Genomic DNA, 14303 nt, shown 5'->3' on the forward strand with positions numbered 1-14303 from the left:
AATTCCCTGACCGATCTCCCAGGTGGCCACAGACAAAAATCCCCACGACATCCCCAGCTGCTCTCAGGGGGTGCTGATGGCCCAAACACATCAGCCCCCACCCTGCTGCTCCTCAGAAATCAGCACAGCACTCGTGGGCTTGCTTCTCTCCCCACAGCCACAGCCACAGGAATCTCTCAGACAAAGTGCTGCTGCCCCAGAGACCTTGGGCTGCCCAGTTCTGGTCCCTGGGCACTGTCACACCCAGAGCACTTGGGGTTCAGGGAAATGGGCCCTGGGGTGTTGCGTTTTGCAGCTTGATCTAGTCCACTGAGCTCAGGGAGATGCATGAGGAACCCCTTGGTGACATGAGAAACAGAACCCATTGCCACATGGGTCTTGTGCTGTTGGGGCGCTGCTGAGGGACGGGACAAATCACAGGTCTAAATTTCAGTGAGTCTGTACCTGCCTTTTCTGGCTGTGCCACCACCCTGCTCAGGCGCCTACCCAGGAAAGAGGTTCTCAGCCACGGCCAGAGTGCACTGCTGGGCATGCACGTCCCTGCCCGTGGCCGGGCAGAAGGCCGGAGAGTGGAGAGAAGAGCAGCCCTGGGCTTACACGAGCTCCCGGTGCAAGGGCAGGCACAGAGCAGAGACAGCAAGTGCTGACAAATCCCCCGTGGCACCGAGCAGCCAGGGGCCGGGGCAGGCAGGAGAGGCTGGGCAGCAGGTCAGCACTGCCTGGCGGGGCCATGTCCCCATGCTCCGGCTCTCATGGGGTGACCTGGGAGAGGAACGAGGAGCCACGTGCCACCCTGCTCTTCTGACCAAGCCCAGCGCTTCTCCTCTCCATGTAACCCCTTTTCCACCGCGAAGGGACTCGTGACTGCCAGGGGGCACAACCCAACAGCAGCTATCCATCTCATGCCCTCGGCCAGGACTGTGGGTGGCCACAGGAGTCACTTGTGGTGCCTCTGGCACGGGGGCACGTGGCCCTCAGCACTGACAGACAGGTCCTGGGTGAACAGGAGGAGAGAGATGGGAATCGACAGACAGTGCAGGACAGGGATGGAGGGTTCATCTGCGGCACCTCAGGGGCCAGGCACCGTAAGGGCAACCCTGGGCAGGGTCCCACTGGCCTTTCCCCAGGGACTGGGGCACCAGTGATGACAGTGCCAGCTCAGCAGTGTGACCAGCCACATTGGGCACTGCTCTGGTGCCTGACGGCTGATCCCTGAGGGCACTGCCAGGTTCCTTCCACAATCCCACCCCCAGAGATGAAAAATAACGTGTCCCCTTACCTGAACAGATCACTCCAGCATCATGACTATGACTACAGTCATTTTCACCCCATCCATCGTGTGTGCAGTCAGACAGGGCAGATTCGGTGCCATTACAGTCAACATCATCCATCCAAATGGGACCAGTTCCTGGCCCAAAGTGTCCGTACTGAGGAGCTTCAAGAGCAGACCCACAGCCCAGCTGCTTACAAACCACTGCTGCATCATTCATGTCCCAAGAGTCACCACACACTGTTCCCCACTTGCCCTGTTGTTTCACCTCCACTCTCCCAGCACAGCGACTGCCGCCATCCGCCAGCCTCACCTCCACAGCACCTTCAAACACTGACACAGGAACAGTCAGGACAGCGCTGAGCCCCAGCACTGGGGGTCTGGGGGAAGCCCTGTCCAGGTTCCCTTGGGGGAAGCCCCACTTCCCTTGCCTCCACAACCTCCCCCTGCTCAGGCTGGGTCTCACCCTGACTCCAGGGCAAGGGTGAACAGCCCACACCCCTTCCCAGGTACCCCTGAGGCTGGCTGTGCCTCTGGGGTCACAGAGCAAAGAGCCACCAGTTTAGCCACCACCCGCTCATAAGGAACAGAGCTGGCAGAGCCCGGGCTCCAGGAAGGGTGCCCAAGGGTGGCAAATCCATGGACACACCCAGGCACTAATGGCCACAACCGTGGGAGCCCTGCAAACAGAAAAGCCCTTCTCCCCTTCAGAGCCGCACAGGCTCAATGAACCTGTTCACCGTCCCCCTTGTCACATTGACACTCGGGAAGAAGCCCCATTTCCAGAGGGATCCCTGTGGGGCTCCTTGGCCCCAGGACATTGTGACAGGACAGCCGGCATTGACCCCTGCACAGCTGCACCCAGAGGAGCGGCTACAGTCACTACGGGCACACAGTCCCTCTGTCCCCATCCTGACCCTTTCTGCAGCCCTGCACCAAACTCCTGAGCAGAGAACACAAGTGAGACATTGGCTCCTGTCTCTTTTCCTGCATAACTGAGACTGCAGAAGACAAGGTCACCCCTCCTGGTCTCATGCCAAGGCCCGCACAGCCCCTGCCCTGCTTCCCTGCCCCCGGCACAGCCCCAGCGTTCAACACCCTCCCTGAGCCCTTACGTGTGCAGCTGACAGCAGCGCTGTTTGCGGGGCTGCAGGGCTGGTCCCCGCGGGACCCCCTGGGGCAGGAGGCCAGGAGGGATTCATTCCCCACACACTGCAGCTCTCCATCCCAGGCGGGACCCGCCCCTTCTCCAAAGGGACTTCCTCCAGGGACAGGCAGGGCTGCGCCGCACTGCAGCTCCCTGCAGAGCACGTCCACAGCTTTGGCACCAAAGTGGGAATCACAGACAGTTTTCCACTGGTCCCCGTCACGGATCTGCACACGGCCTGAGCAGCGGCTCTTCCCCTCCAGCAGACGGACAAATCCTGGAAAAAACCCAAAAGAGCTGGGAGTTCCCAGAGCCCTCTGGCAGTTACATGCCCACATCCCCTCCAAGCAAGCCGTGACCAATTCTCCCATTGCACAGCCCAGAGGAAGCTGCTGGGGGAGTGTTGGTGACACAAACACATCCCGGCCCCCTTGCACCCCTCCACTGCTCCATCACAGCACTCAGGGGGCTGTGTCTGGGACAGACCCACAGCAGACCCTGCAAACCATGTGGGTGCCTTTGGGACCAAAGTGTGAGTCACAGACAGTTTTCCAAAGGTCCTCATCAAGGGTCCCTCTACGTCCTCAGGAGGGGCTGTCCCCTCAGAGCAGCTGCAGAGATTCTGGAGCAGCCAAAGACCCCTGAAAGTTCCCACAGCCCTCTGGCAATTCCCTGACCGATCTCCCAGGTGGCCACAGACAAAAATCCCTACGACAACCCCAGCTGCTCTCAGGGGGTGCTGATGGCACAAACACATCAGCCCCCACCCTGCTGCTCCTCAGAAATCAGCACAGCACTCGTGGGCTTGCTTCTCTCCCCACAGCCACAGCCACAGGAATCTCTCAGACAAAGTGCTGCTGCCCCAGAGACCTTGGGCTGCCCAGTTCTGGTCCCTGGGCACTGTCACACCCAGAGCACTTGGGGTTCAGGGAAATGGGCCCTGGGGTGTTGCGTTTTGCAGCTTGATCTAGTCCACTGAGCTCAGGGAGATGCATGAGGAACCCCTTGGTGACATGAGAAACAGAACCCATTGCCACATGGGTCTTGTGCTGTTGGGGCGCTGCTGAGGGACGGGACAAATCACAGGTCTAAATTTCAGTGAGTCTGTACCTGCCTTTTCTGGCTGTGCCACCACCCTGCTCAGGCGCCTACCCAGGAAAGAGGTTCTCAGCCACGGCCAGAGTGCACTGCTGGGCATGCACGTCCCTGCCCGTGGCCGGGCAGAAGGCCGGAGAGTGGAGAGAAGAGCAGCCCTGGGCTTACACGAGCTCCCGGTGCAAGGGCAGGCACAGAGCAGAGACAGCAAGTGCTGACAAATCCCCCGTGGCACCGAGCAGCCAGGGGCTGGGGCAGGCAGGAGAGGCTGGGCAGCAGGTCAGCACTGCCTGGCGGGGCCATGTCCCCATGCTCCGGCTCTCATGGGGTGACCTGGGAGAGGAACGAGGAGCCACGTGCCACCCTGCTCTTCTGACCAAGCCCAGCGCTTCTCCTCTCCATGTAACCCCTTTTCCACCGCGAAGGGACTCGTGACTGCCAGGGGGCACAACCCAACAGCAGCTATCCATCTCATGCCCTCGGCCAGGACTGTGGGTGGCCACAGGAGTCACTTGTGGTGCCTCTGGCACGGGGGCACGTGGCCCTCAGCACTGACAGACAGGTCCTGGGTGAACAGGAGGAGAGAGATGGGAATCGACAGACAGTGCAGGACAGGGATGGAGGGTTCATCTGCGGCACCTCAGGGGCCAGGCACTGTAAGGGCAACCCTGGGCAGGGTCCCACTGGCCTTTCCCCAGGGACTGGGGCACCAGTGATGACAGTGCCAGCTCAGCAGTGTGACCAGCCACATTGGGCACTGCTCTGGTGCCTGACGGTTGATCCCTGAGGGTACTGCCAGGTTCCTTCCACAATCCCAAACCGAGATGGAGAATAGTTGTCCCCTTACCTGAACACATCACTCCAGCGTCCCCTTCATGGACACAGTTATGTTCACCCCATCCGCTGTGTGTGCAGTCAGACAGGGCAGATTCGGTGCCATTACAACCAACATCGTCCATCCAAATTGGGCCAGATCCTGGCCCAAAGTGTCCGTACTGAGGAGCTCCAACAGCAGACCCACAGCCCAGCTGCTTACAAACCACTGCTGCATCATTCATGTCCCAAGAGTCACCACACACGGTCCCCCACTGGCCCTGGTGTTTCACCTCCACTCTCCCAGCACAGCGACTGCCGCCATCCGCCAGCCTCACCTCCACAGCACCTTCAAACACTGACACAGGAAAAGTCAGGACAGCGCTGAGCCCCAGCGCTGGGGTTCTGGGAGAAGCCCTGTCCAGCTGGAGTCAGAGGTACCAGGGTGGGAGCCCACTCACCCCCAGGCTGTCCCCAGGGCACTGCAGGGGTCCCTTCTATCCTCATGGGCTGTGCAAGGCTGGGGGTGACAGCTCCAGCCCTGATGGGTCATTTCTGTCCCCACAGTCTTTGGCACTTCCTTCCAGCCCAACACTCCCTGCCCGTGGCCCATGCCCACCCAGGGCTCCTGCTCCTCCCCTGACAGCACCCTGACAACAGACCTGTCCCCTCCATGGCCCCCCCAAGCATACACGGCTGCTCCTCCCCAGAGCCCCCAGCTCCCCTGGACCACAGCCTGCCCTGGGCCCCTCCCAACTCACCCTCCACCCTCAGGCCTTTCTGTGTCCACTCTGCAGCAACATGAAGGTCCCAGCGGGGCCACCCAACCCATGCCCCTGCTTCTCCTCAGGCATCAGCCCAGCCCTGTGCTTGTCTAGGAAACCCCATGACAGCCACCTCTTTGTGCGCCTGTGGGAACAGGCACCCCACTTCCCTGGCCTCCACAAGCACAACCTCTCCCTGCTCAGGCTGGGTCTCACCCTGACTCCAGGGCAAGGGTGAACAGCCCACACCCCTTCCCAGGTACCCCTGAGGCTGGCTGTGCCTCTGGGGTCACAGAGCAAAGAGCCACCAGTTTAGCCACCACCCGCTCACAAGGAACAGAGCTGGCAGAGCCCGGGCTCCAGGAAGGGTGCCCAAGGGTGGCAAATCCATGGACACACCCAGGCACTAACGGCCACAACCGTGGGAGCCCTGCAAACAGAAAAGCCCTTCTCCCCTTCAGAGCCGCACAGGCTCAATGAACCTGTTCACCGTCCCCCTTGTCACATTGACACTCGGGAAGAAGCCCCATTTCCAGAGGGATCCCTGTGGGGCTCCTTGGCCCCAGGACATTGTGACAGGACAGCCGGCATTGACCCCTGCACAGCTGCACCCAGAGGAGCGGCTACAGTCACTACGGGCACACAGTCCCTCTGTCCCCATCCTGACCCTTTCTGCAGCCCTGCACCAAACTCCTGAGCAGAGAACACAAGTGAGACATTGGCTCCTGTCTCTTTTCCTGCATAACTGAGACTGCAGAAGACAAGGTCACCCCTCCTGGTCTCATGCCAAGGCCCGCACAGCCCCTGCCCTGCTTCCCTGCCCCCGGCACAGCCCCAGCGTTCAACACCCTCCCTGAGCCCTTACGTGTGCAGCTGACAGCAGCGCTGTTTGCGGGGCTGCAGGGCTGGTCCCCGCGGGACCCCCTGGGGCAGGAGGCCAGGAGGGATTCATTCCCCACACACTGCAGCTCTCCATCCCAGGCGGGACCCGCCCCTTCTCCAAAGGGACTTCCTCCAGGGACAGGCAGGGCTGCGCCGCACTGCAGCTCCCTGCAGAGCACGTCCACAGCTTTGGCACCAAAGTGGGAATCACAGACAGTTTTCCACTGGTCCCCGTCACGGATCTGCACACGGCCTGAGCAGCGGCTCTTCCCTTCCACCAGATGGACAAATTCTGGAAAAAAAACAAAAGAGCTGGGAGTTCCCAGAGCCCTCTGGCAGTTACATGCCCACATCCCACATCCCCTCCAAGCAAGCCGTGACCAATTCTCCCATTGCACAGCCCAGAGGAAGCTGCTGGGGGAGTGTTGGTGACACAAACACATCCCGGCCCCCTTGCACGCCTCCACTGCTCCATCACAGCACTCAGGGGGCTGTGTCTGGGACAGAGCCACAGCAGACCCTGCAAACCATGTGGGTGCCTTTGGGACCGAAGTGTGAGTCACAGACAGTTTTCCAAAGGTCCTCATCAAGGGTCCCTCTACGTCCTCAGGAGGGGCTGTCCCCTCAGAGCAGCTGCAGAGATTCTGGAGCAGCCAAAGACCCCTGAGAGTTCCCACAGCCCTCTGGCAATTCCCTGACCGATCTCCCAGGTGGCCACAGACAAAAATCCCTACGACATCCCCAGCTGCTCTCAGGGGGTGCTGATGGCACAAACACATCAGCCCCCACCCTGCTGCTCCTCAGAAATCAGCACAGCACTCGTGGGCTTGCTTCTCTCCCCACAGCCACAGCCACAGGAATCTCTCAGACAAAGTGCTGCTGCCCCAGAGACCTTGGGCTGCCCAGTTCTGGTCCCTGGGCACTGTCACACTCAGAGCAATTGGGGTTCAGGGAAATGGTCCCAGGCGCTGTTGGCTGCTGCAGCTTGTTCTGCCCCACTGGGCTCAGGGCCAGGTGTGAGGAACCCCTGGCTGATATGAGAAGAGAATCCCATTCCCACAGGGTTTCAGGCTGTTGGGGCACTGCTGGGAAATGAGACATGTCACAGGGCAGAAGTACAGTGAGTCTGTACCTGCCTTTTCTGGCTGTGCCACCACCCTCCTCAGGCGCCTACCCAGGAAAGAGGTTCTCAGCCACGGCCAGAGTGCACTGCTGGGCATGCACGTCCCTGCCCGTGGCCGGGCAGAAGGCCGGAGAGTGGAGAGAAGAGCAGCCCTGGGCTTACACGAGCTCCCGGTGCAAGGGCAGGCACAGAGCAGAGACAGCAAGTGCTGACAAATCCCCCGTGGCACCGAGCAGCCAGGGGCCGGGGCAGGCAGGAGAGGCTGGGCAGCAGGTCAGCACTGCCTGGCGGGGCCATGTCCCCATGCTCCGGCTCTCATGGGGTGACCTGGGAGAGGAACGAGGAGCCACGTGCCACCCTGCTCTTCTGACCAAGCCCAGCGCTTCTCCTCTCCATGTAACCCCTTTTCCACCGCGAAGGGACTCGTGACTGCCAGGGGGCACAACCCAACAGCAGCTATCCATCTCATGCCCTCGGCCAGGACTGTGGGTGGCCACAGGAGTCACTTGTGGTGCCTCTGGCACGGGGGCACGTGGCCCTCAGCACTGACAGACAGGTCCTGGGTGAACAGGAGGAGAGAGATGGGAATCGACAGACAGTGCAGGACAGGGATGGAGGGTTCATCTGCGGCACCTCAGGGGCCAGGCACCGTAAGGGCAACCCTGGGCAGGGTCCCACTGGCCTTTCCCCAGGGACTGGGGCACCAGTGATGACAGTGCCAGCTCAGCAGTGTGACCAGCCACATTGGGCACTGCTCTGGTGCCTGACGGCTGATCCCTGAGGGTACTGCCAGGTTCCTTCCACAATCCCAAACCGAGATGGAGAATAGTTGTCCCCTTACCTGAACACATCACTCCAGCATCAAAACGATGATCACAGTCATGTTCACCCCATCCGCTGTGTGTGCAGTCAGACAGGGCAGATTCGGTGCCATTACAACCAACGTCGTCCATCCAAATTGGGCCAGAACCTGGCCCAAAGTGTCCGTACTGAGGAGCTTCAACAGCAGACCCACAGCCCAGCTGCTTACAAACCACTGCTGCATCATTCATGCTCCAGTAGTCACCACACACGGTCCCCCACTGGCCCTGGTGTTTCACCTCCACTCTCCCAGCACAGCGACTGCCGCCATCTGCCAGCCTCACCTCCACAGCTCCTGCAAACACCGACATGAGATGGGTCAGGAGAGCACCAAGCCCCAGCACTGCGGGTCTGAGGGAAGCCCCAGCCCGGGTAGTGTCAGAGGTACCAGGGTGGGAGCCCACTCACCCCCAGGCTGTCCCCAGGGCACTGCAGGGGTCCCTTCTATCCTCATGGGCTGTGCAAGGCTGGGGGTGACAGCTCCAGCCCTGATGGGTCATTTGCCATCCCACCACACAAGGCATCTTTTCACAGCCCAGTGGGTACCTCCCTCCTGCCCATGGCCACCCGCACATGGCCCAGCCCTGCACTGGGCCCCTGCTCCTCCCCAGCACCCCCTGAACAGCCCCATGTGCCCAGGCCCGCAGCTTCCCATGCAAACTGCCTGCCCCAGCACCATCCAAACCCACCGCCATGCCCAGGGCTTTCCCTGTTCCCACTGAGAGGATCCGGAAGGTCCCTGCACCCACATCCCCTCCTCACCCCCGGTGTCAGCCCAGTCCCTGCACTGGGCCGGGCCCCCCCGGCAGGATGTCCCTCTATGGTAGATGCCCCAGTCCCCTTCTCTCAGTGGGGTACAAACTGTCCCTGTGGGGTCAGGGCTCCCCTGGAACAAGGGGGCAGGGAGCAGCACACAAACCCTTCGGGGCACCCGAGAGATTGGCTGTGCCCTGGGGGATCTCTGGGGGCTGCCATCAGCCACTAGGCCACCACCGGCTCCAGAGGCTCAGTGACAGGGAACAGGGGGTCCCAAAAGGAACCCCAGGACAGGGTGTCTGTGAATCCAGGCAGGCACAGGCTGCCCTAAGCAGCAGAAGCCTGGAGAAGGAGATGATGCTCTCTCCCACCCAGGTGGGCACAGGGCCCAGGGACTGAGCACATTCGCCCCTCATCTCAGTAGCGCCTGCAAAGAGTCCCCATTCCCCGACAGATCCCGATGACCACGCTGGTACCCGCTGGCCCTGGGCTGTGGGACAAGGGAGATGGCACTTACCCCTGCACAGCTGTACCCAGAGGAGCAGCCACAGCACCTGAGGGGACAGGAGTCCCTCTCTGCCCATCCTGAGCCTCCTGCCCCGCCCGCACGTCCCTGCTGCGCCACGCTCCCTGCCACAGCTCCTGGGGACTCGTGGGGACAATGACGACGGGAGGGCAATATCTCTCTGCACTGCCAGCCCAGCTACAGGAGGAGCCAATCACAGCAGCAGCCCCTTTTTAGACATTATCGGGAGCGATCTCCCCTCCGACACAGCCCAGCCCTCCAATGAACTTCTCCAGTGCCATTCATGACCATATATGAGGGATGGCTCCGCTGCAGGTGTCACGTCACGGTGGCGGTGGGGCGTCACAGGACAGGGTCAGTTGTAGTGGGGGAAATGGGTTTTTCATGCCTTGAAGCCTGCTGTGTGGACCAGGAGCGCTGAGCATCTCCTACACTGGGCACATCCAGGAGCCCAAGGTGCGCGTGTCCAGCCATGCCCCTGCCATGGGAACCGCAGGGCTGGGACTGCCCCGGGGGCTGTGTCAGGACGGGAAGGAACCAGCCCCTGCCCCTGCTTCAGACCCCTCTGTGCTGGGAGCAGCAGCTGGGAAAGGGCCTTAGCCCAGGCCAGAGCCCATCCCCGGAGCGCTGGCTCACCCGCCCCTCCCTGCAGAGCCCCAGGGAAGGGCCCTGCCAGTGAGCTGGAGCTGGAGCTGGGCCCTGTCCCTGTCCCGGCAGCAGACACACAGCTCAGACATATCCCTGACTCTCGGCATGTCACCGAGGGGCCGTTATTCCCCACGGGTGGCTCGGGAGCCGCAGCCTGCAGGTGCACAAACCACAGCCCACGTGAGCTCGCCGCGCTCCCTGCGCTCCCCCCGCAGAGCCCGGGCAGGAAGTCTGTGGTTTCCTCCTGGCGCCGAGCCCAGGCACATCCCTGCGGTGCCCCCGAGCCACCCCACGGGGACAGCTCCAGCCAGGGCTGCAGGGGCTGCTCCTTCGGCCTCGCAGACACGGGGCCGGGCAGCTCCTGCCCCTGCGACGCCCCTCTGAGGCACACGGCCGCTCTGCGCTCAGCCCCACGGCCACGGGGGGCATCGGTGACGGGACCTCACACCCTCCTGTGGCCACCACTGTGTGCCCAGGAGTCACACTGACAGTGACCTCACACCCTCCTGCCGCCACTGCTGGGTGCGCGTGCGTCACGCTGTCACACGCGTGTGCGGCGTAGGGACTTCTGCTGGCCATGGTTCTTCCAAAAAGCCACATCTGGGCACGCTCTAAAGATCCTTTGGTGACATCGGAAGCACCCACACAAGCGATGGGCCAGATCCTGGCCTGTCAGCTGCTCAGGCACCAGCGACATCACAAGCTCACACACAGCCAGGGGCTGCTCCTGGCCTATCTGCTACTCAGCCCCCGGCGATGTCACAGCATCCGCCCCTGCTCTTGGCCTGCTCCTGGCCTATCGGCCGTTCAGACACCAATGACCTCAAACCCGCCGACACAAACTCTGGCTCTGCCCCTGCCCTGTCAGCTGCTCAGGCAGCGGGGACATGATGAGCACCTACACATGCCGTGGGCCTACTCCAGGCCGAGGAGCTGCTCAGGCGTGAGTGACCTCATCAGCACAGACACAGCCGTGGGCCTGCTCCTGCCCTGTCAGCTGCTCAGGCAACAGTGACCTCAAAACACCCTACATGTATTTGTCGTGGTGTGACCCCAGGCAGCAGCTCAGCCCAACAGTCCTCACGCACTCTTTCATTAAATACAAGTTAGTTCTATCCCAGCCAAAACCAGTACAATGCCAGCTGCCTGCTCCTGCCCTGTCAGCCACTCAGGCACCAGTGACCTCACGAGTACAGGTACACCCATCGCCATGTTCTCACTGGTGAGGTACTCGGCCTCCAGTGACCTCACATGCCCCTGTCGAGGCCGTGCACCTGGTCCCGGCCAGTCAGCTGTTCAGCCAGCAGGGACATCACAAGCACAGTCCCAAGGCATTTGTCTCCCTCTTGCCTATCAGCTCCTCAGACACCTCTGACCTGACCACCACGCATCCCTCCGCTTGTGATCTGCTCGCCTACAAGGGAAGCAGGCACAAGTGACCTCGCAAGCTCTGACACAAGTCATGTGCATGCGCTTGGCCTATCAGCTGCTCAGGCACCAGCAATCTCACAAGCCCTACCGTATTCAGCACATTTACACCCAGCACCCCCTTCCCCATCCCCTGACATGACACACACACACAGAGCAGACTGGCTTTGGCTGGTGTGGCTCAGAGGGACCTGGACCAGTCCCAGCACACGCCTGACTCCTCCCCTCACTCAGTCAGCCAGAGCTATTCGGGCCATTCAGTCCGGTTACCAACCGAAGGACAAGGACATTTCTGTAGCACCAGCCTGCACCCCACAGTGCTCCTAGAGGCAGCTGTGAGACCCCCCCAGCCATGGGGAAAGGGAGTTCCCCTCCAGCACCCTACCCCTCTCTTTGGCACCTCCAAATCCAGTCTGTGGTTCCTGGGCTAACTGGCGAGTTCCTCTGGCTCACATGGTCTTTTCTGGGATCCCCTCTGGGTCCTTTCACTACTGTCCCCATGCACATATTCTTCTGGAGTTGGCATTTTGTCCTGGTTTCCCATGTTCGCAGACAGTGTTGCCTGTGCCTTGCAGCACCAAGAAGAGCTCAGAGTCTGCCCCAGTCTACGCTGCCTGGCCGTCCGGCAGGGCTGGGCTGCTGGGGCCTTCCAGTCCAGCTGGCAGCATCAGGCTCTTCTCTGGCTGCGCCAGGAATGGTGCTGAGGGCCCCTTAGTGATGTCCTGGGAGGGGCCATTGCCCTGGGGCATCTTCCAGCTTGTCTGTGTCCCCCCACCTTCTTGAGGTCCCCCCCAGCCCAGACATGTCCGGACTTCTGCAGCCTGGTGAGGTAGGGGTGGCTGAGGGATCTGGAGTTCTTAGGCCCATCGGTGTGGAGGCTCCAGGCAACACAGGAGTAGCCTGAGAGTGACCGAGGGGGGATTTCAGAGATGATGGAGATTTTATTTGTAGTAAGATACAGCATGAGAAGGAAGTGATGCCACACAGTGCAGCTGGAGTGGCCCAGACTGCGCACACAGCAATATCAGTCGAAGGGCAGTGCTGTGGTGTGACGAGTCACCCAGAGGGAGACTGGAGCAGCCCCAGGCTTTGTGTTTGCAGGAGCAGCCAGGGAGGACGGAGAGATCTCAGTAAAGGAGGGAAGATGCTGAGCCGAGAGCAGGGTGTGCTAGCCGGGTGGATGTCTCCAGCCTGCAGAGAAAGAGGTGCAGGTGTGGGACATGGTGGGACAGCCTGTGGTGGAGACGGTCGAGGGATGAAGTCTAAAAATCCCCCAACAGGAGATGGGCTCTTTCGGCCCTTGGCTCTGGCTGCTGTCTCAGCCACAGATGCCATGAGGAAGCCCCTTCCCCTTCCAGCGCTGGGTGAGATAGGGAATTTAAACAATTTTAGTTAGACGGCGCAGGACTGAGGAGCTTGCGCCAAGATGAGGGGGCTATGCGCGAAGACATACCAGGGGCTGACAGTGTTGCTAAGATATTATCTTCTGGCTCAAACAGGAGCTTCCTATTGTCCTTGAAGTAGTACAAATCAGCAATAGATCACCTCAAATCCTAACACTAATTGGCCTTGCGGTTTAGCTAGGAGCCAGGGAACAACTGAGGCTGCGCACAAGGATAGGGTAAAGAGTTCATCAGCGAGGAAGAGGAGATACTTCATCTGTACGACCCCCGCCCAGGAATTTGCAACAACCAAAGGAGCTCAACGTGCAGACGCAAGAGGAGGAGACCTAATTACCATGAGAAGCGAGGGGAGGCAGGGAAATATTATGTTTATGTATAAGTATTCTATGAATATGCATTATTATGTAATATATAAGCAGGATGAGAGCTGCAAGGGGCGCACATGCTTGTGGAGGAGCGATCCCACATGCGCCTGGCGCTGAATAAACATACCTACTTTACAACTTCACAGTTGGAGAGTTAGTTTTTTCCGCAAGTCACTGGGGAAGGGGAACGCTTTGCTCTAAAAACCCAAACTTCTTCATGGTTCTGAATTTGTTTTCAAAAAAAGAGGTTTTCTGTCACAGCTGGGGCTGTGCAGACGTTCTGCTGTGTGACTGTGCTGTCCTTTTCCCTTGAACTCGGGGGGTTTTGCTCTCTGTAGGGGTCTGTGCTGTCTGCGGGGTTTACCTGTCAGGTTTCCCCAGGGAAAGGGAATTTTAGCCCTTTATTTTTACTTCAGGTGGGAAAGAAGTGACACATTTCATATTCTCTGCTCTCTGTGGGGATTTGGGGGGTTCAGCCTGATGAAACACCTCGGAGCGGTGCTGCAGAGGGTGCCGGTCACCAGAGCCGAGAGGTGCTGCTCAGGAACCGGCATGAAGCCCGAGGGCGAGAGCTGGCCCAGGCGGGCTCTTGCCTTCTGGCTGTGGGACAGTGTTTCCCAGCTGGGAGGTGCTGGGAGAGACGTGGGGGGTGAGCAGGGGTGTGCTGGAGCCCAGCCCCTCTGCAGAGCCCGGCTGCTCCTCTGGCTTTCTGCACAAAGGTCAGTGTCTGTGCAGAGCTTCTACTTCACACCTAACTCACTGAACACGCTGAACTAACCTGACCATAGAGAAGACTGAGGTGAAGAGACCTGTTCTGTCAGTATTGGGTCCAGTGTCTGAACTGTAGTTCTCCCAAGAAGCAGCAGAAGGAGGGGTGTTCCTGCATCCATTCCCGCTCTCTGCTCTGGGATGCTGGGCCCACAGCCCTGCCAGCTGCCGGGTGCAAGGCAAAAGGTCTCTCTTCATTAAAATGACTTGTCTCATTTCAGAAACTGCCCACACAGAGTTCAGAGTTGTACTTTCCATATTCTGTTTGCACACTCGGAGAGAAGCAGTGGGGGGGTTTCAGGGCTGTGCCTGTGAAAGAGGCTTTAGGAGATTCTTGCCTCTCAGATGGGTGATGAAGAGGGTGAGAAAGTCATGGATATTGTTGATGTTCCCCAAAGCAGTTTGCTTTTGTGTAGCTTCTAGCCAGAGGCTGAATATTCGCAGTCTGATTTGG

At 60.1% G+C, this 14303-nt stretch overlaps 1 protein-coding gene and 1 pseudogene across 1 annotated transcript; both read right to left on the reverse strand.

Moving 5' to 3' along the window:
* Positions 1-176: 176 nt before the first annotated feature.
* Positions 177-8266, reverse strand: LOC141972473 (scavenger receptor cysteine-rich type 1 protein M130-like). Its single transcript, XM_074930340.1, has 4 exons — positions 7936-8266; positions 4360-4674; positions 1280-1594; positions 177-397 (listed from the first exon to the last, which is right to left on the reverse strand). Exons 1-4 carry the CDS (start codon positions 8264-8266, stop codon positions 177-179), a joined length of 1182 nt encoding a protein of 393 aa, XP_074786441.1.
* An 857-nt stretch (positions 8267-9123) lies between these two features.
* Positions 9124-14303, reverse strand: part of LOC141972474 (E3 ubiquitin-protein ligase PHF7-like) — a 28362-nt pseudogene continuing 23182 nt past the window's right edge.

This window comes from Athene noctua, chromosome 33, assembly GCF_965140245.1.
Source record: "Athene noctua chromosome 33, bAthNoc1.hap1.1, whole genome shotgun sequence".
NCBI lineage: Eukaryota > Metazoa > Chordata > Aves > Strigiformes > Strigidae > Athene > Athene noctua.

Bases quoted from the DNA above. Each gene is read 5' to 3' on its own strand.
- LOC141972473 (XM_074930340.1), bottom strand. From the start codon at position 8,266: ATGTCGGTGTTTGCAGGAGCTGTGGAGGTGAGGCTGGCAGATGGCGGC. The intron at 4,675-7,935 runs GTAAGGGGACAA...CAGTGTTTGAAG, and splicing joins TGCTGGAGTGATGTGTTCAG to GTGCTGTGGAGGTGAGGCTG. The intron at 1,595-4,359 runs GTAAGGGGACAA...CAGTGTTTGAAG, and splicing joins CGCTGGAGTGATGTGTTCAG to GTGCTGTGGAGGTGAGGCTG.